This window comes from Suricata suricatta, chromosome 12, assembly GCF_006229205.1.
Source record: "Suricata suricatta isolate VVHF042 chromosome 12, meerkat_22Aug2017_6uvM2_HiC, whole genome shotgun sequence".
In the NCBI taxonomy this organism is placed as follows: Eukaryota; Metazoa; Chordata; class Mammalia; order Carnivora; family Herpestidae; genus Suricata; species Suricata suricatta.
Genome location: NC_043711.1, coordinates 13,264,778 through 13,291,200, shown reverse-complemented (window position 1 = coordinate 13,291,200; position 26,423 = coordinate 13,264,778). Strand labels below are relative to the sequence as shown.

At 57.5% G+C, this 26,423-nt stretch overlaps 1 protein-coding gene across 20 annotated transcripts in view; it reads right to left on the bottom strand.

Moving 5' to 3' along the window:
• Positions 1-1,687: 1,687 nt before the first annotated feature.
• KCNN1 (potassium calcium-activated channel subfamily N member 1) overlaps positions 1,688-26,423 on the bottom strand; it is a 32,956-nt gene continuing 8,220 nt past the window's right edge. For 3 of the 20 annotated variants that reach the window (XM_029918927.1, XM_029918925.1, XM_029918928.1), the window contains exons 3-13: positions 21,350-21,832; positions 20,616-20,711; positions 17,895-18,313; positions 17,470-17,478; positions 14,967-15,108; positions 11,024-11,134; positions 10,322-10,449; positions 5,183-5,191; positions 4,730-4,799; positions 3,957-4,117; positions 1,688-2,296 (exon numbers count right to left, since the gene is read on the bottom strand). In XM_029918927.1, the coding sequence (XP_029774787.1) occupies positions 1,927-2,296; positions 3,957-4,117; positions 4,730-4,799; positions 5,183-5,191; positions 10,322-10,449; positions 11,024-11,134; positions 14,967-15,108; positions 17,470-17,478; positions 17,895-18,313; positions 20,616-20,711; positions 21,350-21,751 (1,917 nt within the window). In that variant the 5' untranslated portion in view covers positions 21,752-21,832 and the 3' untranslated portion in view covers positions 1,688-1,926. The other 17 variants (XM_029918926.1, XM_029918924.1, XM_029918929.1 and 14 more) reach the window with 17 other exon arrangements.

Below are 26,423 nucleotides of genomic sequence, written 5' to 3'. Positions count from 1 at the left end.
CCGGGCGCACGGCTGGGGCGCGCCTCGACGGCCCTCCCGCGGCGCGGCGCCCTTCGTCGCAGCCCCAGTCGCCCCCAAGTTTCCTCCGGCTTCCGCGAACTTGTGCAGGCGCCCCGGAGACCCCGGCGGGCGCCGACTTCCTGGTCTTCCGCGTCCGCCCTCGTGACGCGCCCGGGCCGCCGGCGACGTGCCGCCCGCGTGCCCGCGCTATTGACTTTGCCTCCCCCCACCCCCCCCCAGCCTGGGGCGGGCCCTGTTTTTGCAGGGTCGGCGCTGTTGAGTCAGAGGCGGGCGGGGACGGATGTGGCCGGCCCGGAGCGGAGGCAGACACCAGTCTATCTTGTGGTTTCATCTGTCCCCTACCCGGCACCTTTGGCCCCGGGCACTGTCCCAGCCTCCCGCCGTGGTCTCCATCCACCTCCTGACTGTTCTCCAAACCCACCAAGCTCAGGTCTTTCCTCTTGGCCTTTGCGCTGACTGTTCCCCAAATAGGAACGCCCTTCCCCAGATCTGCTCTCCCAACTCCCTTCCCCCCCCCCCCCCCCCCCCCCCCCCCCCCCCCCCCCCCCCCCCCCCGCCCAAATGTCACTTCCTCAGTGTCCCCTAGTCATGCTCTGGCCTTGTTTATTTCTTTATGGCTCTCATCTCTGTGTTTGAGTGCTATAGGTCTACTGTGCCTCCTCCATCAGACTAGGTGATCCCCAAAGGTGAGCACTATGCCCTGTTCTCCTCAGCAGCTCTTACAGAGAGAGAAACTGAGGCCCCACAGGGGGCAGCCTCTGCCCAGTAGCACCCAGCCCTGGCAGTCAGGACTCCCAGCTCCTGTCTGGAGCCCACGAGCACATCCCCACGCTTCTCGATCTTGCACCCCCGTTATCTCCTGAGCCAGGTGGCTGATATCTTTATCAGAGGATGCCAGGGCCTGAGGCTCTCAGCAGGGCCCAGACCAGCCTCCCCAGGACCGAGGTGTCCCTCTAACTGCTGTGCCCAGAGCCCAGCAGGCGCCAGGTGCCTGCTGCCCCTGCCTCACCAAAAGCACACGGCGCCCAAGGCCTGGAGGGGCCTTTCTGATTCGACTTCAGAACGTTCTCCACCAGCTGGCCCCAAGCCCACCCCAGAGGCCACTCTAACCCCAGGATCATACCACATGCTCCCTCTCTTGGACTCCCCCCTCCAGTGCCCTCCAACAAGGCTCTGCGCTTTGGCCCATGGGCCCCCGGGTTTGAATCCTGGCTCAGCCCCCTCGTTTCTGCAGCCCCAGGCACCCGCGGCTCCCCCACCCCACCCCGCTCAGGCTCTGGTGAAGAAGTGTGGGGATTTACATTATGTTCCCCGTCCACGGCAGGTCCATTGAGGATCGGTCCTCCCCGCTCATGTCACCTTCCCACTGGACCATGACCCACGGCCCCACTGGGGCTTGGCCTGGAGTGGGCGCTCCAGCCAAGTCAGCTGGTAGAATGGGAAGGGTGTCTCGATTATCTGCTGCTTCCGGCAGGCGAGGGCCGGGTCCAGACTGCTGCTACTGTCCTCGGGAGTGTCCCCTGCTGAGCTCTGGCTTGGAGGGCTACCAGGCTAGAATAGAGATGACACGGGCTCCCCTAGACCCCCACATCTATCTGTTCTGGGGCCTGGAGTCAGGTGGCCACCTCCCATGTTACCAGAGTCCCCCACCATGAAAACAGGTGGCAACTGGGTGGGTCCTGCTTTATTGAGAACCAGCAAGGACCCCTCTCCTGGTTGCTCCGTGCCCACCAGGGGCCTGGGGAAAGTCAGGGGGGCCAGGGGGCCAGAGGAAGCTCCTGGCTCTCCCCCAGCTCCGTTCAGGAGGAAGCGGGCGGTGGCCCGCCCCTGCCCTCGCCTGCGGTCCGGCCCTGCCTTCTGCCCAGACTGTCTGGGTGGGGTGGGCCCTGGTCCACTGGGCCCGACTCAGCTTCGGCTCCTTGAACTCCAAGAGGCGCCACTGTACAGGGCTTCCTGGATGGCGTGGAGGTGGCGGCCACACGATGGCCAAGATTGAGGGGTCCGGTGGTGGGCAGGGCTGTCACCCGCAGTCTGAAGGGGCCATGGGCGGCCACCGGCACGGGGGGCTCCGGGCTGCCTGGTCCAGGGCTCCTGGGCCAGGCCGGGGAGGCAGAGGTGGGGGGGGTGGGCGTATGGCTTGGGCGATGAGGCCGGGCAGGGCCTGCAGGGAGGCGCCCAGCGCGTCCAGGCGGCTTTCCAGGGCAGCCAGGCGGGCCTCAAGTTCCTCGTGCTGGGCGTGCAGCTCGGACATGAGGTCGTACATGACGTTCTGAGTCTGCCGGAGACAGCATGGGAGAAAGAGGAGAGGCCAAGTGAGAGAGATGGAACGCCAGACACAGAGAGGGGGAGCTCAGGAAAGGGGGACCCACGTGAGGGACACCTGTGAGGACATCCCAGAGCCACAGGTCTCTTGCTGGGCCCCAGGAACTGGGAGGAGAAGGGACAAGAGGAGATACGGGTCTTGGATGCCAGGCTGGGAGCCAGCAGGCCAGGGGGAAGGCAGAGGGATTGTTCCGGGGTGGAGGTGGCCAGAGCTGCCCTGAGGGCGGGAACTGGCCACCAGCATGGCTGAGAGGTAGGAGGCTGAGCTGTGAAGTGCCTCCTTGCGCCCCACACTACACAGGGCAAGGGACCACTCCAAGGATCCAACCTGGTCACAGACCAAGTAGTACAACAAAAAGCCAAAATTACTGTTAAAGCAGGCGATGGGGTGTCCCCACCAACTCGGCTGCTCCCCACAATCCAGCAAGCAGGAGGGGGTTCTGCACCTATCCACGTGGGCCCTGGGTGGGGGAGGGAGGCTGGCCAGGAAGACAGACCCGGGTGCAGTACCAATGCTGCCACCAGGTGGCGATAGAGCCACGTTCCTCATCTCTAACCTCCGCTAGGTGCTGAGCCCATCCCTAGGCAGATAGCAACTCCCCACCCCACTGCTGCCTGGGAGGGGAGAATGGATGCGAGGAGGGGAAAGAGCCCTCAACCCCTCGCTCCATGGAAGGGGAACAGAATGAGGCACCTACCACAGCATGTTGCTGCGTTCCAGCCCTAGCCTCCCCCTTCCAACCTCTGTGCCTTAGCTTCAGTGGTTCCCCCCACCCTTTCCTCTGTTCCTGGCCAACTGGCTCAGACCCCTGGGGCAGGGGACCCTTAGGGTCGCTGACCCTCCCCTCAGCCCGCCTCAGGAGGCCACAGTCCCTAGGGCCAGAGGACAACATCTGGACATATCCAGTCCTCTGATGATTTTTTTCTGGCCTCTGAGGTTTAACTTGTTTACAACTTGGACTGTACATCTTACTTGTATCAGAGACACACAAATTAAATCGGCAACCTTGGGCAGGAGCGCATTAAAGTTTAATGCTGAAAAACATCTTAACCTTGCTAAATTAAAAAAATCAGGAAGCGATATAATCCAATCCAATTAAAGCCTTACTTCAAAGAAGGCTTTGTTAAATGTACTCAGAGTATACAGCCGTGATTGCGAGGTTTAAATAACTTTGAAAAATTCAAATTTCAGTCATCTGTACTAACGGGAGGAAGTGGGTGATAGGGATAATCCAAATTATAATATCTAGTGTTTCAAAGGCATTTCTTTCTTATGTATTTATGGCTGTTTTCTTACATGACATCAAGTTAGTTTGGGAAGCATTTCCATAATGCTTTTGGGACGGTGTTCTTCCTACTACCAACGGAATGATTTCTTCAGGGTTGTAGAATCTGTTTTTTCTTCTGTTTCTTTCCAAATTAAATTTATGTAGGTTAACATTATATTGCATTCTCTTGACAATGATGCAGAGAATGAGTCCGAAATGCTCTGGGTATAAAAGAAGTGGAATGGGACTTAACAGCTTCCGAAGATAGTATTAAATTAACCTCCGACTAATTAAACTGGTTCGGGGAGGAAGCCAATGAGCAAAGTTCACCCATGAACTACTCACAGGGTATGCCACCGCTCGTAGGACGAGTGCTCTAGAAGCAGGACTTGATAATACGGCCAACAGATAGATCCGTTTATACCACAAACCGATCTGACAAGGCTCTTCCAATCAACGTGTTTCCTGCGCAAAGAAGCTCTCGGCTGACACTGGAATTGGAATTTCTATCCGTAGCAAAAGAACGTTTCTCTCTTGAATTTTGGAGCTTGGATGTTGACATGCCTCAAACAAAAAGGACCATTTGCCAATCTGGCCCCCTAATGAGATATTCTTACTAAAGGGGCGCCTGGGTGGCTCAGTTGGTAAAGCATCTGACTTTGCCTCAGGTCATGATCACGGTGCGTGGGTTTGAGCCCTGCACTGGGCTCTGTGCTGATGGCTCAGAGCCTGCAGCCTGCTTTTGGACTCTGTGTTTTCCTCTCTCTCTGCCCCTCCCCTTCTCCTGCTCTGTCTCTCAAAGAATAAATAAGCATTAAAAAAAAAAAAAAGATACTCCTTTAAAGCTATTTTACTAGATACGGTTTAAAAGAAAATAGTCGCCAATGTTCAAAAGGAGTTTACGTGCAGACGTGACTCCGAGCTTCTCTCTGACAATGGGAACCTCTGGAGCCTTGCAGACCCGGCCTGTGTGCCGTTACCAACGCCCACACTGTTCCTCCCCGGGCAGAAGGCGGGCTCTGTTCTTTACTGAATGTCCCCTATCCTCCTTCAGGGGGCCTGACCACCCCCTGCTGGCCTGGGGAGCCCCCCCCTGCCCAGCCCCACCTGGCTCTCACCTTGGCCAGGTCGGCGAGAGTGTTGGCCTGGTCATTCAGCTTCCCCTGCTCGATCTTCACACTCCGGAGCCTGGGAGACACACAGGGGGGTGGGGAGGCAGGGCTGGGTGGAGACTGCAGGGGAGTGGGGCCCTTCATGCACCCCGCCCCCCACCTGGGGTCACTTTGTGGGACATGCAGAAGGTGGGAGGTAGGGTGGGGCCCCATGCAGCGCGTTCCTGCCCCACGCACACCGGGGTAGCTAAGCCACCCCCAACAGCGTCTGCCTTCTGGCCGCATCCACGCGGCCCGGAACTTGGACTCTCAGGCCCAGGTGAGGAATGCACAGGCCTGCAGGGTGGATACAAGCCCTGGCCGCCTCCCGGGGCCAGCGGGCAGTGCTCCACCGGCAGCCCTGGGGTGTGCCCTGCCCCGGGACCACCATGCACCCCCAGGCCCCAAGAAGAGACTTACTTCTGAGCTCTGGCAGGCCCCGGCAGAGCAGAGGGAAATCACAAGGCAATTTTAATCTCTGTGCAGCTGAGTGCCACATGCCAGCCCTGCCCGCCTCCCCCATGCGCAACCCCAGGACCAGACGGGGGGCCCTGGGTGGCTGAGGGGATGCGTCTGCTCTTTTCCCCTCACCCCAGCAGCGCCCACCCAGCAAATGCAGTTGCTTAGAGCCTTGGGGTCCCACTGGCCCCAGAGGTGGCATTCAGTCCACGGAACTATGCCCACGCTGTTTCCCACGGGGAATAAGGGGGCTCAGAGAGGCAAAGCCGGTGCCCACCAGCATTTCAGCAGGATTCGAACCTGCACCTGCCACTCCACCTCCGCACCTTGGCCTCCCAACAGCTGCCCATGAGTGAGGATGGGGCGTTAGCCAGTGTGTGTACTTGACCCCCTTGTCCCCATCCCTTCTGTAGTTAAACTGGGCCAAGGAAACGGTTCCAGGTAGGACCCCGCCTCACTGGTCCAAACACAATTCCTGCACGCCCACCCGTGATGGCTGCTCCGGGAGGCCCCTTGGGGCCCATCTATGCTGGGTACTGCCAGCACCCCTGATAGGACCCAGCTCTCGGTCTGGGGAGACAGATGTGGATACAGACACCCACCCCTGGCCCTGGAGGCTGCCCGGGAGTGGGGGGAGGGAATCTTGCAGAGCTCTGGAATGCCTTCCCTGGGGAAGTCAAGTTTGGCTCCTTTGGAACCTCCATGTTAGGCACTGATCAGTTCCCTGCAAAAAAATATATTCAAGTCCTACCCCCAGTACCTCAGAATGGGTCCTTATTTGGAAATAGGGTCTTTATAGATTTAACCAGGTTAAGATGAGCTTTTGGGGTGGGCCCCAGTGCCGTATGACTGGGGTCCTTCTAAAAAGGGGGAGATTTGGGGGCGCCTGAGGGGCTTAGTCGGTTAAATGTCTGACTCTTGATTATAGCTCAAGTCAGGACCTCACGGTTTGTGAGTTCAAGCCCTGCATCAGGCTCTGTTCTGACAGTGCGGAGCCTGCTTGGGATTCTCTCTCTCCCTTTCTCTCTGCCCACCCCCCATGCTGTTTCTCTCTCTCTCAAAATAAATAAATAAACCTAAAAAAGTTTTTTTGGGGGGCACCTGAGTGACTCCTTCATTTAAGCCTCTTTTTTTAAAAAATATTTTTTAATTTATTTTTGAGAGACAGAGAGAGACACAATGAGCAGGGGAGGGTCAGAGAGAGAGGGAAACACGGAATCCAAAGCAGGCTCCAGGCTCTGAGCTAGCTGTCAGCACAGAGCCCAATGCGGGGCTCAAACCCGTGAACTGTGAGATCATGACCCGAGCTGAAGACGGACGCTTAACCGACCCAGGTGCCCCATAAGCCTCTGACTCTTGATTTCAGCTCAGGTCGTGATCTCACAGGTTTGTGAGTTCGAGCCCTATGTCAGGCTGTGCACTGATTGTGCAAGACCTGCTTGGGATTCACTTGCTCCCTCTCTCTCTGCCCCTCCCTGCTCTCTCTTTCTCGCTCGCTCCCTCTCAGAAATAAACATGCTTTTTTTTTTTTTTTTTTAATTTAAGAGGTGCCTGGTCTTTCTACAATAGCCAAATCATGGAAAGAGCCTAAATGTCCATCACCTGATGAGTGGATCAAGAAGACGTGGTATATATACACAATGAAGTACTACATGGCAATGAGAAAGAATGAAATCTGGCCATTTGTAGCAAAGTGAATGGACCTTGAGGGTGTCATGCTAAGTGAAATAAGTCAGGCAGAGAAGGACAGATACCATATGTTTGCACTCAGAGGTCTAACAGGAGAAGAGGAGAAACCTAATGCAGGACCAGGGGGAGGGGAAGGGGGAAAGAGAGTTGGGGAGAGGGAGGGACGCAAAACTTGAGAGACTATTGAATACTGAAAACGAACTGAGGGTTGAAGGGGAAGGGGGAGGGGGAAAAGAGGTGGTGGTGATGGAGGAGGGCACTTGTGGGGAAGAGCACTGGGTGTTGTATGGAAACCAATTTGACAATAAATTATTATTAATATATTTAAAAAAAGAGGTGCCTGGGTGGCTCAATCAGTTAAGCCTTTGACTTTGGCTCAGGTCATGATCTCACAGCTCGTGGGTTCCAGCCCCACATCGTGCTCTCTGCTGTCAGCATGGAGTCGTTTCAGATTCTTGGTCTCCTTCTCTCTGCTCCTACCCGCCCAAATATAAATATAGACATTAACAATGTTTATCTATTTCTGAGAGAAAGAAAGAAACACACACAGAGTGTGAGCAGGGTAGGGGCAGAGAGAGAGGGAGACCCAGAACTCAAAGCAGGCTCCAGGCTCCGCTCTGTCACGCAGCCCGATGTGGGCTTGCATTCACAAACTGTGAGATCATGACTTGAGCCAAAGCAGAATGCTTAACTGGCTGAACCACCCAGGTGCCCCACCCCCCAAATTTTTTAAATTAAAAATAAATAAACAAACAAATAAAGACGAGTGAGACAGTCCTGCCCCAGAACAAAGGAAAGGGGTAACTCACAGAGCAGGTATCTTCCCCACAGACCTGGCTTTCCTAAATTCCCACCCTCCTGCTTCCCTCCAACAACCTTCTGGAACATCCCTTGGGGCAAAGTCCAGGGCAGGGCCCTGTCTGTGTCCCCCATGCCCGGCACACCAGCTGGCATAGGAAATGCTTATTCAGTAACCAAATGAACACATTAAGGGTGTGACACCATTGCTGGTTCTCACATTTAGAGACGACTGCATGCCAGGTAGGCACAGGTGAATCCCCAGTTGTGCTCCACCCACACCTCATTCCTGGAGGAAAGCACGTTAATTACCATTGTCTCCACTTTAGAGACACAAACATGAAGCTTGGAATAGCACAGTCACTTGGCAAGGCCCCACAGTTAGGCGGCAGAAACCATGGGGCCCAGGGGACAGTGAATACCCGAGGGAGGGCCAACAAGGAGGGGTCTCTGTCCTCAAGGGCCTTGGGGTCTTGTGAGAAGGCAGGGACAGTGAGGCTGAGTGAGTGCGATGTCAGCTCCTCTCCCTGCTTTCAGGTGATGATGGGAGCAGAAGCAGGGAGCACCGTGTGTTACCAGAGTTTGTCTTGTGCCAGGGACTATGCCAGGCATTTCTGCTTCCATTTAGATCTCCCTTTGGTCTTGTGAAGTAGGGACTGTTACCATTGGAAAGGCATTCAAGTATAACAGTAAACACAATAAATGTAAATGTACTAAACTCTCTAGCTAAAAGACAAAGACAGCAAGGAAACTCTGGGGGGCAACTCTGGGGATCTGTTTTTTTATCTTGACTGTGCTAATTGTTACGGGGATGTAACATCCGGTAACACTGATCAAACCGTTGATCTACAGTCAATTATAGTTTAATAAAGCTGTTTTTTTTTTTAAGAGACAAAGATTATTAAACTGGATTAAAAAGGTGAAGTCCAGCTCGCTGAGCTTCCCCTCCTGTGGCCTCGTCTCCTCATGGTCACACTCCTCTACCTTCTAACATCCCAGAGGCTGGGCTGCTTTAACCACACCCTGAGCTCTGCTCCAACCCAAGCTGCCTACTCTACCACTCACACCAGGGTTCTCCATGCTGCCTCTTGTCTCTTTCCTCCGCAGCTGAATCAGCTGTCTTCCTGTTGAAGTAGCTCAGGCTCTACCACTACTCACTTCACTCTGTGACCCATTGGCCCCTGAGTCTGGCCTAGGAGCTCTTGGGGCAGGGAGTCATCCGATGGTCTCAGAAGAGCCCAACTGTGACCAGGTTTTCCCACAATGTCAGAGATGGGAATCCATGGGCTCATTCTGAAAAGTGCCTCAATATGTTTTTACTATTTTAAGTCAGGTACTAAAGGACTCAGTTGTAATTTATATCTGAGTGCCTCACTCTTGGGATTGGAGCTGTTGAAAGTTCTAGACGGTGTTGTCTCATACATCCTCTATGTGGCTACCAAGCATTTGGAAGGCGGCTGGTCTAAATAAAAACAGATTGTAAATAAATGTAAAATACACAATAGATTCTGAAGATTTAGCACAAAAATGTTCTAAAATGTCTCAATTCTTAATATTAATCATGTTAAAATAATATTTTGCATATATTACATGAACATATTAAAATTTATTTCACTTGTTTCCATTACAATTTTAAAATTTAATTTTATTGCTATTATTTTTTAATTAGGCTTCACACCCACTGCAGAGCCCAACACGGGGCCCAAACTCACCACCTCAAGATCTAGACCTTGATCAAGAGTCAGACACTTAACCGACTGAGCCACCCAGATGCCCCTCTTTTATTTATTTTTTTAATGTGGCTACTAGGAAATTTAAGACTTAAAATTATATAGTGGTTTATGTGATATTTCTAGTGGACAGTGATTGGCATATTATAGCCCAGATCTGGCCAGCTGCCTGTTTTGGGAAAATAAAGTTTTCTTAGAGCAGAGCCCACCAATTCCTCTTTACTGCGTTCCTGATACAAGGACAGAGTAGTTGTGACAGACTGGTCTACAAAGCCTGAAATATTTACTCTCTGGCCCTTTATAGGAAAAGTTCGCCAACACCAGCTGCACACTGGACTCACCTGAGGAACTTAAGCCCTTGGTGCATCCCAGACTCTGCCATGTTGGGTGGAGCCTGTGCAGTTTTTAAATGCCCGTGGAGGGATTCCACTGACCAGCCCCGGATACTTGACTAAATAATTCTCAGGAGGGACTCACGTAATTTCTAATTACCCCACACGATCGCATGGATCAGGACACACATTTAATTCTGAGCTTCCTGGCAGCCAAAGCGAAAAGGGGAACTTGCTTAATATCTAAAAGGTAAAAGAGTGTTGGCTATTCCGGAGAATAAAATATGCTTCTAGCCATTTGTTTGCATGACTTAGCAAAGGTGCCTGCCCTGGACAAGTGCTGGGCCCACCCCCTGCCCCCTCCTGACCATGCCGCCACCCCACCCGGCACAGTTGCGGCAAGCCCCAACAACTGACCACCCAGCGTGGGAGGCGCCGTGATGAGGCCACGCAGAGCGGTCTGGCCCGGCTGGTGGCCTCCTCCCTTGGATCACAGCTGCCTCTGCGCCAGGCGGACACAGAAAGGTGAGCGGGAAAGGTGCTGGACTTACTGATGGATGGCTTGGAGGAACTTACGCTGGTGTTTCCGAACCCGAGCGTGGTCTGGCTTCTTCACCAGCCTCGTGTGTTTGTAGATGAGCCACGTCTCCCTGAGAACGTTAGCGGCGGCATTTTTTACCTGGGGCCCGAAAAAGAACAGTTTCTCAAGGCAGGCCCAGAACCGTGGAAGGTTCCGGAAACTTCCGGAAATCTCCAAAACCTCTTAGAAACTCCTGGAAATGCCCTTGTGGGATCCTGGGACTGGGAGGCAAGGCCACGTGGACATGTCCTCATCTGCGGGTCTGTGTGCACGCACTTCATTTAGATTATTCGGTGAGGGCCAAACCCTCTCTGTATCCCTTGCAAGTGTTACATCAGCAAATCTACATGCACTGGCATCACTCTCGCTTTATACGTGGGGAAACTGAGGCACGGGGAGGTCGACCCATCAAGGTCAGATGGCGTATAGATTGTACCTGGCTGCCCAGGCCCCAAATGCCTGGCTCTTGCTGTGTGGCCCAGGGTGGGGCTGTGACGGGGCACACAGGGGGACACCTGGGGACGCTGCCACGTCTCTGTGCATGGTTCCTGAACGCTCGAGTGGGCAGCAGGGCACAGGGCAGGGCAGTGAGCAGCGGGCATGTGCGCAGGCCTGGCGGGGAGGGTCTGCCCTTGTGACCAGGAGAGGAGGCGGCTGTGACGGAGATCTTTACCCGCTTGGTGAGCTGAGTGTCCATCATGAAGTTGTGCACGTGTTTCTCTGCCTTGGTGAGCTCCAGCTTCCGGGCCACCACGGCCACCACGAGTGCTGTGCAGCCGGCCCCCTGCAAGCGGAGGGTGGGGAACGCATCAGCGTCCTGCCCCATGGAGGTCCCAGGCCACAGGCAGGACACCCTCCCTCCTCCAGGAAGCCTGCTCTGATTCCACCCTCCCCTCTACCCTCCGAGCCCACGGTGTTTGGCAGATCCCCGCCTGCTGAGCTCGCAGACTCCCAGTCCCACCCGAGTAACATCGGCTGAATGTCTGGGAAGCGTGTCCCGCTGATGAGCTCATCTGATCCCCGACAGCCCTGGGAGGGAAGACCACTCTTATCCCCACTAGGCAGAGGGAGAAACTGAGGCTTAGAGATAAGAAAGGGAGAAGAAACGGGCGCCTGGGTGGCTCAGTCGGTTGAACATTTGACTTTAGCTCAGGTCATGATCTTACATTACAGCTCATGGGTTCGAGCCCCAGGTCAGGCTCTGTGCTGACAGCTCAGAGCCTGGAGCCTGCTTCCGATTCTGTGTCCCTCTCTCTCTCTGCCCCTTCCCTGCTCATGATCTGTCTCTCTCTGTATCTCAAAAATAAAATAAATGTTAACAAAAAATTAAAAGGAAAAAAATGAAAGGGAGAAGAAAAGGGCAGGATCCACAGGTATGTTCAGAGCTGGTGACCATGGAGGAGGGAGGATTTGGAAGCATTTCTCTCGAGGCTTTGGGGTCTGGGTGTTGAGGACAGGGACCCAGATGACATGTCTTTCTACGGTCACGAGAGGGGTCACTGGCAGCGTGAGTGAGGGGTTGGGCTGGCGGCCGTTGGTGGGGCGTTGGCAGGTAGAAAGGAGCAAGGTGGAGGTCGGGTGGGGGGACTAGGGGGGAGAGTGGTGGCCTCCTTGACTGATGTAACCACGTTCTTCAGGATGCCCTAAATGGCAGACCTCCCGGCTAGTGAAGGTCAGAGAGGACTCGCATGTCTACTGGGGAGAACAGCCCAGAAGAGAGAGACGAGCAGGAGTGAGGACCCGAGAGAGAGGAGAGGGCAGACAGGTGGAAGGGGGCAGAAAAAGTGATGCGGGAGGGAGGGACGGGGTCTGCCACCAAGGAGCAAGGGCCAGGGACCCTGGAGCACCCACAAGGTGCCTTCAGCCCCAGAAGTGCCCGGGGCAGGTGGCAGAAGCAGGTGTGTGGGGTGGGGCAGGGGGAGGGCAGAAGGTGCTCCCAGCCTGCACTGAAGGCCACTCCTGCTCCTCCCTGTAGGCTGCTTCCTTCTGAGGCCATGACCTCCAAGAGGGGCGAGCTCAGCCTGGGCCACCTGACCAGGGACGCTCGGTTCTTCTTAAGGATGGAAGGAAACATCCTTGGGGAGCGGTGGGCAAGGGCCAGGGACACCATCGGACAGTCCTGGGCAGGTCTGGACCCCTACATGACCAGCCCGGGCAAGATGGGCACAAGGTCACCTTCTGAGAAAGCCCTGACGTGGACTCCTGGATTTCTGTTCTCAGAAGCCCAAACAGGGGCGTCTGGGTGGCTCAGTCGGTTGAGCATCCGGCTTTGGCTCAAGTCATGATCTCACAGTCCGTAGGTTCGAGCCCCGTGTCGGGCTCTGTGCTGACAGCTAGCTCAGAGCCTGGAGCCTGTCTTCAGATTCTGTGTCTCCCTCTCTCTCTGACTCTCCCCTGCTCATGCTTGCTCATGCTCGCTCTCTCTCTCTCTCAAAAATAAACAAAACAGGGGCACCTGGGTGGCTCAGTTGGTTGGGCCTCCGACTTCAGCTCAGGTCAGATCTCACGTTCGTGGGTTCGAGCCCCACGTCAGGCTCTGTGCTGACAGCTAGCTCAGAGCCTGGAGCCTGCTTCCGGTTCTGTGTCTCCTTCTCTCTCTGCCCCTCCCCCTCTCATGCTCTGTCTCTCTCTCTCTCTCAAAAATAAATTAAAAAAAAAACATTAAAAAAATAAATAAACAAAACAAAAAAAAAATAAAAACAAAAAAAGAAGCCCCAACAAAACCTCCAGGTGGAATACTACGCAAAAAGGAAAAAGGACATCTGGCAGTGATGCACAAGAGCACGGAGACTATGTCTAGTGAAAGATGCCAGATCAGAGGGGGCCACACGGGGACGGCCTGAAGTTCAAGAACAGACAAGTGCGCAGCTGGGGAGATCCTGCACGGGGCAGTGACCGGGAGTGGACGTGCTTGGGCGAGGATGGCAGAGAGAGCTAACAGAAGAGCCAGAAACCAGCCCACGCGTGACCACCCATGGGTGTGCCAGCAGCGAGGGGGCCACACCTGGAACTCCTTTTTCGGAAGGAGCCACATCCCAGAGAACAGAACTCGGCTTTTCCATTCTGTCGTGGGCGTTCGGGGTTTGAGCTCGCCTTACTGGAGTCTGTTTTTGGTTCTTTGTAAAGTTCGGTTAATTGCAATGGGGGTTGGATTGTGGCCCCGCCTTTAGTTATTTCCCTTCCCCTCTTGCAAAATAAGAAGCAAATAGGCGCAATGCCATTTCACAAGAGGGGGGCCGTGTCAGCGCAGCCCGGAGAACGGGGGCCCCGGCGGGGGCTGGAGGACGTAGACCACCTCCCACCCCCGAATTAGCTTAGAGAACTGGGGACAGAGCCGTGGGGTTCCGGAGAGAGTGACAACTGACCACGGTCTGCAAGCAGCGAAATCGGGTGGGCAGAGGCCTGCAAGATGCCCCTTCCGTCTGCGAGAGAAAAGCAAACTCTTGTGGCGATCGCATCCTATTTTTGCAAGAACAGAGAAAAGGAGGGATACCCTCCAAGGAGCGTGGAACCTGGGGGTGGGATGAAGTCGGCTTCTCTGGGGCCACTCTGGTCCTATTCGTGCTCCCTCGTTTGCACAAATGGACAGGTTACTAATGGGGGATTGCGGAGAGGTGTTCCCCATCAGGCATCCAATAATCTGTAACCCAAGACCCGGAAAAGCATTGGTGAAGGATGGGGAAGGTTGGAGAAAGAAGGTTCCAGAAGGAGGGGATGAGCAGGAAAACCGATGATGGAATCAGGGAAAGAAGGTGTCAGATGTCAAAGGCTGTCCCCACCCATAGACGGACTTGAGAGGTCTGGGGGGGGTGCCACCAGGGCCCAACGAGTCACAGGAGACAAACTTCACAGCATGGGAAACTCAGGGGGGGTGCTTGGGCCATCCCAAGAGTCAGGCAAGGATGAGGAATTGAGCCGTGACGGCACAGCCCAGAGGGTGTGGACCGGGTGTCCACACCATTCACCGCTATAGACATTTCACATAAAGGGACAGACTTGAAGGGCGCCTGGGTGGCTCAGTCAGTTGAGCATCCGACTTCGGCTCAGGTCATGATCTCGCGGCTCATGGGTTCAAGCCCCATGTCGGGCTCTGTGCTGACAGTTCAGGATCTGGGGCCTGCTTTGAATTCTGTGTCTCCCTCTCTCTCTGCCCCTCCCCTGCTTGTGCTCTCTCTCTCTGTCTCTGTCTCTCTCAAAAAGAAGAGTAAACATTAAAAAAAAAACCTAAAAATAAATAAATAAATAAAGAGGAACAGACTTAAACTTTACAGAGAACAGAGGAATTGGGCACTGGTAACAGCTGGGGACACTGAGGCACGGAAGCCTGGCCCTGGCCCTAAGGGCTGTGAGTTAAGCAGGCTGCTGAGAATAAAGGGCAAGAAAAACACCTTGCTAAGAGCTGCTACATCCTGACGCTGCCTCCCCCAGACTGGAGGAAGCCAAGAGCTGCCCCCAGGAAGCCCGAGGGCACAGATTTTGGAGCCACAGCAGAGCTAAGAAGAAAGGGGGTGACTGAGCCAGAGGACACAGAGAGGAAGGGGCAGGCTGATGCGTTACAGCTCACAATGGGGTGAGCTCCCCATCAGCAGGGGGTGTGCAAGGGCCCCCACCCTTACCATGATGCCAGTGAGCAGGCACACGCCCTTCCCGCAGTAGGTGTGGGGCACCATGTCACCATAGCCGATGGAGAGGAAGGTGATGGAGATGAGCCACATGGCCCCCAAGAAGTTGCTGGTCACTTCCTGCTTGTCGTGGTACCTGAGGGGAGCCGGGGAAGCCCAGTCAGTCCACAGCAGTCTCTCTGCCTTTGCCACACCCCCTGGTGTCCTGGGTCCACCTGGCTGGGTGGGGACCCTGACTACAAGGAGCGGGCCACTCTGAGGGCTTGAAAAGGGACCGGTGCAGGGAGACAGCGTGGTGGGCACCCTCCCAAAGGTACTGTTGGACAGAGGGCCACTCACACTCTCCTCCCAGGATCCCTTCCACCCCCACCCCAAGCTGCTGCCCAGAACATGCGCCCTCCCTGGCCCTGGTTATGGGGCAGAGGAGTCTGAGTGAGGGCACGTCCACTTGTGTCCACACGTGGGCATATGACCCCCCTCCTGAAGACAGACGCACAGACAGATGCAGACACGGGTGGCCATGGGCACCAGAAGCGGCAGGGAGTGGAGGTGAGGATTCGGGTCAGACATCAGGAAGAACTTCCCCAGCCAGCAGGGGCCCATGGCGGGGGAGGGGACCCTTGGGGGACACAGGTGGCTGCAGTGTTCCAGGACTTGGGAGCAAAAGGGAAGTCATCCCTGAATCCTGGGCTTAGGGTTTGGGAGGTGAGGAGGGAGGGAGCAGCTTGGTGCTGTGGGGAGGCTTGCGGTTAACTTTGGGGGGGGCAGGGCCCAAGGGACATGATTTTGTCCCTGGCCACAGCCAGCCCTGTGAACCTGGTCACGTGGGCTACAAACAAGCCCACCTGTGGTCTGCCCAGGCTCAGGCTCAGGGTCAGGGGACAGCTCGCGGCTCCGCTCCAGCCCAGCCCCCAGCCTGCAGAGCACCTCAGGCTCAGGGAGCCCTTTCCTGATGAGCCACTCTTTCCTGGGCCGCGGGCCCTGAGGGGGTTCAAGGTTAGAGGTCCACGGAGGGGGGCACAGAGGAGTGGGGGGGGCCCTGGCAGGGGCAGGACAGGGGAAACTGGGGGAGGGCTGGCCCAGACAGATAGGGCTGGAGTCAGGGGCTCAAGAGGAGGAGTGCGCAAAAGCTCCGAAGGAGGGCGGGAAGGATGGAGACCCTCTCAGCAGGTCTGGTGTGGGGGAGTCCCTGTCCCACACCTGGGGGGGCGGGTGCCATTCCAGGCCCCTTCTCCTGGGCTGTCAGTCTGCTTGCTGGGTGCAAGGGGACCTGGGACTGAACCCCACTGAGGCATCTGAGCCCCAATTTACCCTGTCCCCATCTCTCAGTAGACCAGCACCCCACACCGGAAGCAGAGGAAGGGAGGCCCTCCAGCAGAAGGTGGGGGAGCCCCAGGACTCCTGGAGCTGGGCTGGGTGCTGCAGGACCACCCGGGACTACAGAGGACCAGAGAGTGGGGGGCATGCGGGAGGCAGGGTGGGGGTGGGGCAGAGCCGCAGGGGCGGAGCGAGGCAGGCGAGGGGGCTTCAAGCAGCATCATGGAGCTCGGAATTTAGGATTGGCTGCCCCCCCGGGTCCTGCCCCGTTCCCTGCCCCAACCCGGGGACCCCTGCAATGACCTAGACTGGTGCCCCTCTCTCATCCTTGGACCACAATCCGGACCCCACCCTGACTGAGTCGGGGATGGGTTGTGGGAACTGGCAGAGGGGTCCATCAGGGGTCCAAGAAGACCCCATCTGGTCCCGAGACAATAAGCCTCAAGGACAAGAAGGGCTGGGCCCTTGCCCCCACAAGCCCCATATCAGGCTGAGGCAGGCGCCATGGAGGAGATTAAGGGGTGAAGACAGGGACCGGGAGGCAGGTCCAGCCTGGGGACCCCCAGGAAGCCCCGTTTCAGCTCCACCTGCCACAGACCCCTTCCAGGGCCTTCCCCAGTGAAGCACAAGGTAGGAGAGGCTCCTTCCCAAGTAAGGCACCCCCGTGTCCTGAGAGCCCCCGTGGGGACCCTCCCTTCCCTGAATCACCCTGTGGGTCTCCACAGTCAACCAGGAATCAGGCCCTCAGGAATGTCCCTTTGCCCCAAAGCCTGTTTCCCCATCTGTAAGTTGGGTTGAGGGCCTGTGCCTTCCAGGTTTGAGAACAAGCCCCTTGCAGGGAGAGAGAGGTACAAAAGGCTGGGCCAGCTGTTATTCAACTCTCCGGAGGGGCTGTCCCAGCCCCCCAGGGCCAGCTGGCCAAACAGCCCTCCCCAGCCAGGGAGACCAGGGCCTCCAGGGTGCCCAGTGGACACAGCCCCAGAGCGGTTCCTGCTGTCCTGGGCCTGACTCCGAACTGGCCTGTCCCGGCCCTGCGGGCACTCCGGGCTGGGCCGGGCCACCCCACCTCATGGTCCTATGCGCCCCCTCCCCCCGCCCCGTGCGGCAGCTAATCTTAAATTCCTGGCGGACAGGAGAGCAGCAGCTCTGTGCACACAGCTTGGTCGAGGGCAGGACTCACATGTTTTCCCTACAGTCCGGTGGGGCGGGCGGAGGGGAGAAGGAGAGCTGGTTAAATTGTGGGGGAAACAGGCAGATGGGGGGGGGGGGCATCCTGTTCCCGCTGCCTCCACTGCCCTGGGCCAGAGGTCAGCTGCTCACAGCGGAAGAGCTGGGAGAAAGAGGAGCATAACACCCCCCCTCCCGGCCTCCCTGGGGGAGAGGGCTGGGGTCCCAGAGGGCTGTCGGTTGGGGCAGGGCGGGATATGCAGGCTGGAGTCCCAGGGATGAGGGGGCTGATGCTTGAGGGATGGTCACCGAGGCCAGGAACCAAGGTGGGGGGGTATCCTATGGGTGGGGGGATGTGATGGCCAGGGGAGCCCCGGGTTTCCAAGCCACGGGGGGCCAGGGTGGGGGGCCTGGGGGTCGCCGGGGCCAGGGGCGTACCTCTCACAGACGCGCACGGTCCAGGCGGCGATGATCCAGGAGGAGATGCTGAAGACGAGCAGCACGGTGCCTGGGCAGATGGTCATGAGCGTCTTCATGACGAAGCGCGTGTTGAAGGTGATCTTGTTGAGGGCGCCGATGCTGCGGCTCGAGGCGTCCGTGAATATCTTGCTGTGCAGCAGCATGACGCGGCCCAGCAGGTAGAGGCGCAGGAACATGGGGACGGACAGCAGCACGTCCACGTCCGCCTCGGCCGCCGACGGCGCGTACGTGAAGGCCAGGCGCGCCGTCCACGTGAAGCGGTAGTGCCCCGGCACCGGGTGGATGGCGCACACGGCCAGCTCCAGAGAGATGAGGAAGACACGCTCGCACGTCATGGCGATGCGCCAGTCGTCCGCCCCGTTGTCCACCATGAACAGCTGCGGAGGGCGGGCGTGAGGGTCTCGGATGTGTGCCCGTGCCCCCTCGGGGAGAGACCCCACTCCCACCCCCCAGTCCCCCCGCTTGGCCTTTATAAGAAACAGCCCTGTAGGCGAAACTCCCTAGCTCTTGGGGTGAGGTGCCCTTCAAACCAACTGTGGGGCACGGGTGTTCCCCGGAAACGCGGGGTTACCCATGACCTAGCAATCTCGTCCCTAGGGGAGAGACGCAAGAGAAATGAAAACAAGCACAAGCATTGGGAGAAAAAAAACCAAAACACAAAACCAATCCAAAACTCAGGCGTGGGGACAAATCCTGGCACACGAACAATTACCCAAAGCGGAAACCACCCAAGTGTCCAATGAACGGATCACCAAAACGGGTCCTTCCGTGCAATGGGACATCATTCAGCCAACAGGAAGGGGCTCTGGCGTGGCAGAACCTCGAAAACATGCTGAGTTGAAGAGGGCAAGCACAAAAGGCCACCACGCAGAGCCGCGGGGACAGCGCTGCCACCCCAGTGGGTTCGGAAGCAGCGGGACGGAGCCTTCACAACTCCTAGAATTCGCCTTGTGAGCTCTCTGACTGGCTCCGTATCTCTCAACTTCCCTTCTTTCAGATTCCTCCTCAGGAAGAGGAGAGGCTAGGCTCCGCCTGTCCCACCCCTGTATCTTGGGAGACAATGACCCGTCGGCTCTCAGCTGGAGGAAAGAAGCGCTTTCAGTCTCTCCTGTATCTGAGACCTAGGTGAGGCTTGGGACTTGGAGTTGGTGCTGGAACGGAGGAAGACCTTGGGGGCTGTTGGGAAGTGGTGAATGCTTGCGTGGGAGGAGGCCATGAATTTGGGGGATGGCCCAGAGGCTGGAATGTTCTGGATTAACTTGTGTCCTTTTGATTTCAGCCCAGGTCATGATCTCACTATTCATGGGTTTGAGCCCCCATCAGGCTCTGCTCTGACAGCGTAGGGCCTGCTTGGGATTCTTTCTCTCTCTGCCCCTCCCTTGTTCACGCTCTCTCTCAAAATAAATAAATAAACATTAAAAAAATTCAGGAAGTAATTAGGGTTAAATGAGGTCATAAGGGTGGGACCCAGTGTCCTGGTTAGAAGAGCCGATTCCAGGGTGAGTGCACGCAGAAAGCCGAGAGGGCCCGGGGGAGAAGGCAGCTGCCCGCAAGCCGAGGAGAGGGGCTTCAGCAGAAACCCATCCGGCCAGCACCTGACCTTGGACTTCGGCCCCCGGAGCTGGGCAAATACAGTTCTGCTATTTAAGCCCCTCGGCTGCAGTCCCCTGCGGAGGTGGCCCGGAGCACGCTCACACAGTGCTTCGGTTTTCTGGGGTTGAATCACATTCCACCGTGTGGCCCTATGACACTTTGTTTAGCCATACGCCCCTTGATTCGGGCTGTTCCCACATTTTGGTTACCGTGAACAGGGCTACTGGGTACACGCGAATACAAGTTGTGTGAGGATGTAGCCGATGCGGGTTTTCATTTCTCTTGGGTGTCTCGGGGTTGCTGGGTCATGTGGTGCCACCATGTTCACTGTATGAGGAGCTTGCTGCTGTCCCCAGCTGCGGCCCTTTAGGAACTGCTTCCTTCCAACGCAGCTATCACTGTCCCCTCCGCTGTCCCCAGCCACAGCCAGGGTCCCTCCTTTGTGCTAGACCCTGGGCGTCCCCGGGGATGTTCACAGGTGGTTCAGCCCAGGCAGGATTTGCCTCCACCCGTCTCCCGCCAGACGGAGGCTCCTTCAGGCTGGGGGTCAGAGGCCGGAGTCAGAAGCCACAGCTGACAGCCTTTGGCTCTCCCAGGCCCTGGGGCCAACCCCAGGTGACATCTTGGGGCTGTGACAATGGGCCCTGAGCTGGGCTCTCTGGGCTCCATCAGTAAACTCCCAAAACAGGAGAACAGACTCCCTGGCACGTAAGAAGTCTGTCGAAGGCAGGGTCCAATCAAATAGGAACAGAAACCCAGCGCTGCTAACCCTGGTTTCCAAGGCTGCGAAACCTCGGAAGACCCCAGGGCTGCGAAGATGACACGTGTATGCTGGACCCCAGCTCACCTCTGGCTCCCTCCTTGTCCTCTTTTTCCAACTAACCAATGAAAAGTAAAATACAAACAACTATTCTAAAGAAATTGAGTCACCGCTGTCTTTACAGAGGTGGTTTTTTTTTTTTTTTCCTATAAAGAGGCTACTGGTCTTTTCATGTTTTAGGGGGCCAGGGCCCCAGGTGGCTTGTGGGGGGGGGTGGGTTTCTGGGGCATGGAGAGGGGAGCTGCCCTGGCCAGCCGGGCACTGACCTGGATCTCCCGGGCGTGATAGAGGACGACCAGGCCCAGCAGAATGACCGTGGAGAGGCTGATGAGGCATTTGAGTGCAAATGAGTACAGGGACTCCTGGGCAGAGAGAGAGCAGAGGACAGGAGGACAAGGATGCTGGGGGCGGGTGACCCCCCCTGACCCCCCGCCGGAGCTCCCCACTCAGGAAGCTGTGCTCCTGTCCTTTCTCCTTAGGCCGGGGTCCATCACAATGCTGCTCTATACTTAAGAGCATATAAGGCCTGGCCTCATGTAGGTACAGCTCTTTGCAGTTTAGAAGGCCTGGCCGTGTCCACCTTCACCAGTTCACCGTCTACCGGCTGATATGCCCTGGTCTCTCTCTGTCCTCACACACCCTTGGGTGGCACGAGTGGACGCATAGCCAGGGTGGTGGCAGGTCTTCTCTGGGGCTCTCCTGTCCTGGCCCTACCCCCTGCTGTAAGCCAGGGTGTGGCCTGCGGGTGTGGGGCAGAAGGAATGGGCTGGGGCCTAACTCCCCCACGCACAGCCTGCCTGCTACCCCCAGAAGCTGGACACAGTGGGAGGCTCAGTGCCCGCTCCCTGGCCCGCCCCCAGGACCCCCCAACTCCGCCAGCATCTTGCACCTGCTGCTCCTGGGGCCAATATGGTCCCCGAGCCCATGCCCAAGGGGGAGTAGGGGCTGGGGGGGCCCAGAGGGGCCTCCCCGGGGTACCAAGGGGAAACGCCATGCCTACCTTGGTGTAGACGCCCCAGGACAGCTCCGTCTCGGTCACCATGACGACAATGCCGAACATGCCAAAGATGAGGGCGTAGTCACTGAGGCGCTTCCGCTTCTCGAAGAGTGCCCGCCGGTGGCCCAGGCGGTGGCCCACGTTAGGGGCCTTCCCCGAGTCCCTCCTCCCACCTGCCTCATCCTCTTCATCGTCTTCCTCTTCTTCTTGGTCCTGGGGCTGCCCCCGGGGACTGCCAGGCGAGGGCCGGGCTGGCTCGCCCTTGGCCACCACCACCTGGAGGCCTGGGCCATGTGGGGGCTGCGGGGAGTGGCCGGCCTCGGGCTCCGAAGGGTCTCTGCCCAGGGCACCCAGCCCGCTGCCCAGCGGCCGCCCCCCGCAGCCGTTGTGGCTGTGGCTGTTCATGACTATGTGGGTGCCGGGGTTGGGCTTGCGGCAGGCCTCCCGGGACCCAGCATGGCTCAGTGACCGGGCTCCGATGCTGACCTGAGGGGCACAAGGGACACAGACATGGCAGTGCTTTGCCAACTGATCGAAGGGAGAGGGAGCCCTGCCACCACCCCAAAACATTCTGAGGCTCAGGAAGCCATGAACCAAGACATATGACTGGCACATGGGTTGGCCAGCCAACAATCACCCAAGTCAGCCTAGACTCCTCTCCCACTCACAACCATCCAGTGGCTCCCCGCTGCTGCTGCATAAAAGCCAAAGACCGCACTGTGGCCAGGAGGAGGCCCTCTGTGGTCTGGCTCCTACCCACCTCCCCTCTCACTCTTCCAGAGCCACTCCTTTCCAGCCACATAGGCGTCCTCGTCGCCAGATCCAGCTTGGGGCCTTTGCACCAGCTGTGCCCTCTGCCTGGAACACCCTCTTACTGAACCTTCGCCTGCTGATCTGTCTCCGAGTACCTAGAACAAGGCCGAGTGCTCAGCTCACACTCAGGGAACACTCTGGAATGTCTGCAGACGGGATCTGCCAGTGGGTTTGCCAGGAAGGACCAGAGGCCGTGTCAGCGTGCGGTCAGGAGGTGCTTCCAACCTGGTCTTGTCTCCTTCTGACCTTCAGGTTCGAGGACAAGTTAATCTCACCCTATGGAGCCTCCAGTTCCTCTCCTAGAGCTGTCCAAAGTCCTGAATGTGTGGGGACACTGGGACTGACCGTGGCCGTGGCTGTGGCTACAGAGGCCCCCAGCCCCCTCCTGCCTGCGTGGAAGGAGGTTTATGATCTCCCAAGAGATTCCAGGACCCATGTGGCAACTCAGTATTTACCTCTAAGATTGCACACCAGGGCCTTGTGAGATGTGCTCAGCCTGGACCTGTGACCTCGGGTCAGCCTCAGTGTCCTCTCCAGGCTACCATGGGGCAGACTGCCTGGCCGCCCCAACACCCTGGGATTCTGCCCCTGCAGATGGCAGTGTCCTCTGGCATCATGTTCGAGAGCAAGGACCGTGGTAACAGTGACACGCATACAAGGAGGCTGCCTGGGAGTCTCACCTCCTGGCTCCCAACTTGGCAGACCCTTCCCTGTCCCGCCCCAGCCCGCCACCCCCCTCCCTCTACGTACCCCCCGAGGCCACTTCCAGCCAATGTTTAGTGAACATCTGCTACATGCCAGGCTCTGTCCTTCACACCAATTTTCTCCTTGGTCCTTGTAATACCCTCAAGAAGGGGGTTTGGCCAGTTTGACCAATAGGGAAACCGAGGCACCGTGCTGTGAAGGGGCCATCTCCTTCTAGGGCTGATTCTTGACCAGGCTGCTTTGTGAGATTGTCTCACCAGGAATGAGTGGGGCGGCGACAGGCAGTGGGCCAAGTGCTGGCCCCTTTGAAAAGGCCAGTCTGGCATGCGCGGCTGGCCCCTGTGAGCCAGGCCCAGGAGAGAGGGCTGTGCGTCCAGACAGGATGCCCCTACAGCCCTGAAACCACACTGTGGGCTGGGCTGGGGGGTGACAGACACGGACGCTGCTGCATCAGGACATGCCAAGATGAGCCACGCTACCACCTTGGCCAGGCCGTCCACCTCGTGCAGTGTCTGACACCTTGTCTGGCATGCCCCGCCCCCACGCAGTGTCTGTCCCACTCACTACATGTCCCCCGATGCTGGCACCAGCACACAGTAGGAGCACAAGAAACCTTCCCTTCATGGCAGAGCAACCTCGTGAGGATCAGGACACGTCCCTTCACTCACCCCTCCCCATCCATGACATCAACCAGGCTGTGGCCACCTGTGGCCTGACACGTCACTTTAAAAGGCCTGGCCTCACACAGGTCTAGCACTTCACGGTTTATACGAGCTGGTGTTGTGCAGGCCTAGCACTTCACAGTGTACAAGGCTGACCTTGGCCTGGATCTCTCTCTCCACCTTCATGAACACGCAGGGGCCGTGCTAGGCTAGGGCCCCTGCTTACCACCTGAAGGGCCATCCGCTGCTAGGTGGGGCCGGGAGCTTGTCACCAGGACACACACAGCGGTCGCAGCCCCTGCTCTCACCCAGGAGATGAGGAAACCCCAGGCATCTCTCCTACTGTCTCTCCTGAAAGTGCGGGGGGTCCTCCCCCAGGGCTCGGGGGCACAGGCAGGAGAGGCAAGTGGCCTGGCAGACAGAGCCTGGAGGGGGTGGGGGTGTTGCAATCGACCTTCCGAAACGCACTTACGAAGATGCAATTTGGGGATGTGACTCAGCCGCCCGACGCGCAGGCCAAATTCAGCCGTGTGTCGGCCATGCTCCTCCTTGCCTGGCAGCCTCGTCCTAAGGTACCCTGGGCAGGGAGGGCGTGGGGGGATGGGTACAGGTGGCTTCTGGGAAGGAGAGAGGTGGAGCGCCTGCCCATGGTCCATCATGTTAACGTGCACATGGCGTTTACTGTGGGCTTATCCAGCTCTTTATCAGAATCATCATAATTAATCCCCATTGCCACTAAGTCAGGCGGGTGGCATTCCTGCTCCCATTATACAGATGGGCGACAAGGCTCAGACAGGTTTGGCACCTTGCCCAAGGTCACAAAGCCAGGAAGGGGGCAGAGACGATGCTGGTGCTATCTTGGGAGGCAGAGGGTGGTAAGATCTGCCCAGCTCCCTCTTGACAAGCTACCTTCTGGGAAGAGAGCCAGCCTAGCCCTGCCCTTGAGGGGCCAGAGAGCTCAGGACACAGGCATGGTGGGTGCCTGACCCTCCCTGTGACCTCAAAGGAACCAAGACACAGTGGCCTTCCGTAGAAGGCCACTGCTTGTTCTGCAGTTTGGGTGGGACCAGCAGGCCCTGGGAGACAAGAGACCAGACAAGAGACCCCATCCCTTCCCCAGTTCACCTTCCCCTCTCCCACTGCAACTAGGGGGTCCCTGGAACCCTCAGAGATTCCCAGAAGAACCAGCAGCCTCTCAAAAATTCTGGCCAAGGTTTGGATGTCTATGAAAAGGTGTGTTTTTCTGGGTGAAGGCCCTGGGTTCGCCAGTGAGTTCTCAACAGTTAGAAACACCCTGTGGGCTACACCTGGTTTTGAAGGTCCCTGGAATTGCCAAAATCACCTAATGTGTCTGGGTCAAGAGCCCTCTGTTTACTGAAGGGTGAGCTGAACCCCCAATCACACCATCCCGAGGGACACTGTGGGAACCCTGTGGGCCACCCATGGCAGGGGGCGCCCAGGAGGACTCGAGGAGTTGGGGGGAAGGTAGGCAGGTGCAGGAAGCGGGTCAATTGGCTTCTCCAAGCTTTTCTACTCAACAGAAAGACAAAGAAACTGGCCAGACCCCAAAGGTCCTCGAGTGAGCCCTTTTACAAATGACAAGTTGGTGCAATGGCTGCCGGGGAGGGACCCTTGGGGTCCCGACCAGGATGAAGTCACTGCTCCCTCCTCCTCAGCTGCCTCTTCAGTTAAGGGATGTCTTGGAGCCCCCACTGACACCCCCAGCAGGTTGGTGGCCAAAATGTAAGTGAGAGATCTCACATGGAAAATGCTTCGCATGTGGCCGTGGGTACATCTGAGGAGGTGCTGCTGCTCAGTGCCATGCTCCATCCTTCAGAGCTGGACCAGAAGGTGCTGTCTCCAAGGCGGAGAGCCTCCCCTCACTTGGGGTGAAATGCACATCCCACTACTCCCAGGAACCATGGCCAGAGCAGCACATGGCAGAACCTTCCAGGATGTGTGGGCGGGCTGTGGGGTGTGTGTCCCTCTGGAGCGTGTAGAAGGACCCTAAGGCACCCCACCCACCAGCACTGTTTGGACCCTAGCTCTGCAGGGTGGATGGGATCCGCTTGACCTCCAGCACCTGGGCTGCCCAGGAGTAGACACATTAAGTCCCATCCAGTACCTGCAGGTGCTGACTGCCTAATTCCCTTGGGTGGCCCCACCCCCATCACCACCAGTCAGGAACCTGCCGGCAGTCAGCAGGGTGCAATTAGCCTGCCCTGCCCTCCTCGTGGCCGCCTCCACCAGCTCCCTTCACTCTGACCCCTCTCCATCAACATCTCCCATTTGGCTCCCAGCCTCCAGCACTCACATCTGCAGCCTGCCCTCCAGGACAGCCAAGGCAGTGCCCTATGGATACCCCAACCTCTGTCCAGGGGCAGCTGAGGGACCTGGCTCCTCGGTCCCTGCGTTAGGGCGACCCTAACGGTAGTATCTGGGGGCCAGTGGTGAGGGGTCTCCTCCCTCCCATTCCCAAGTCAGTCCCAGGTCACTGACTTCACCCCAAGAGCTCCCCCCACCGTATCTGGAGTTTAGAGACTCGCTGCTCTACCCCGGCCAAAGTGAACCCAGTACCTTCCCCCTCCGGGATAGGGGGTCTGTGAATCTCCACTCACTCAGGCAGTGCACAAACACACATTCCCTCCCTCTCCGTGTCCCCTGGGTTCCGGACCTTACGGAGACCCTCTGTCCTGGCCCCTGGCCCAAACCGCGTCCCCCTCCAGGACGTGCCTCCCTCTTTGGGCGCTCCGGTCCGTCCCATCCAGTACCTGCAGGGCTCGGCTCCCGTGGGCAGAAGAGGCTGGAGGGGAGAGGGTCCCGTGCGGCCGCAGACCCTTGCGTGGGGGCCGGGGCCGGGGCCGCGGCCGGGGGGGGCAGCAGCCGGCGGGCGTGGT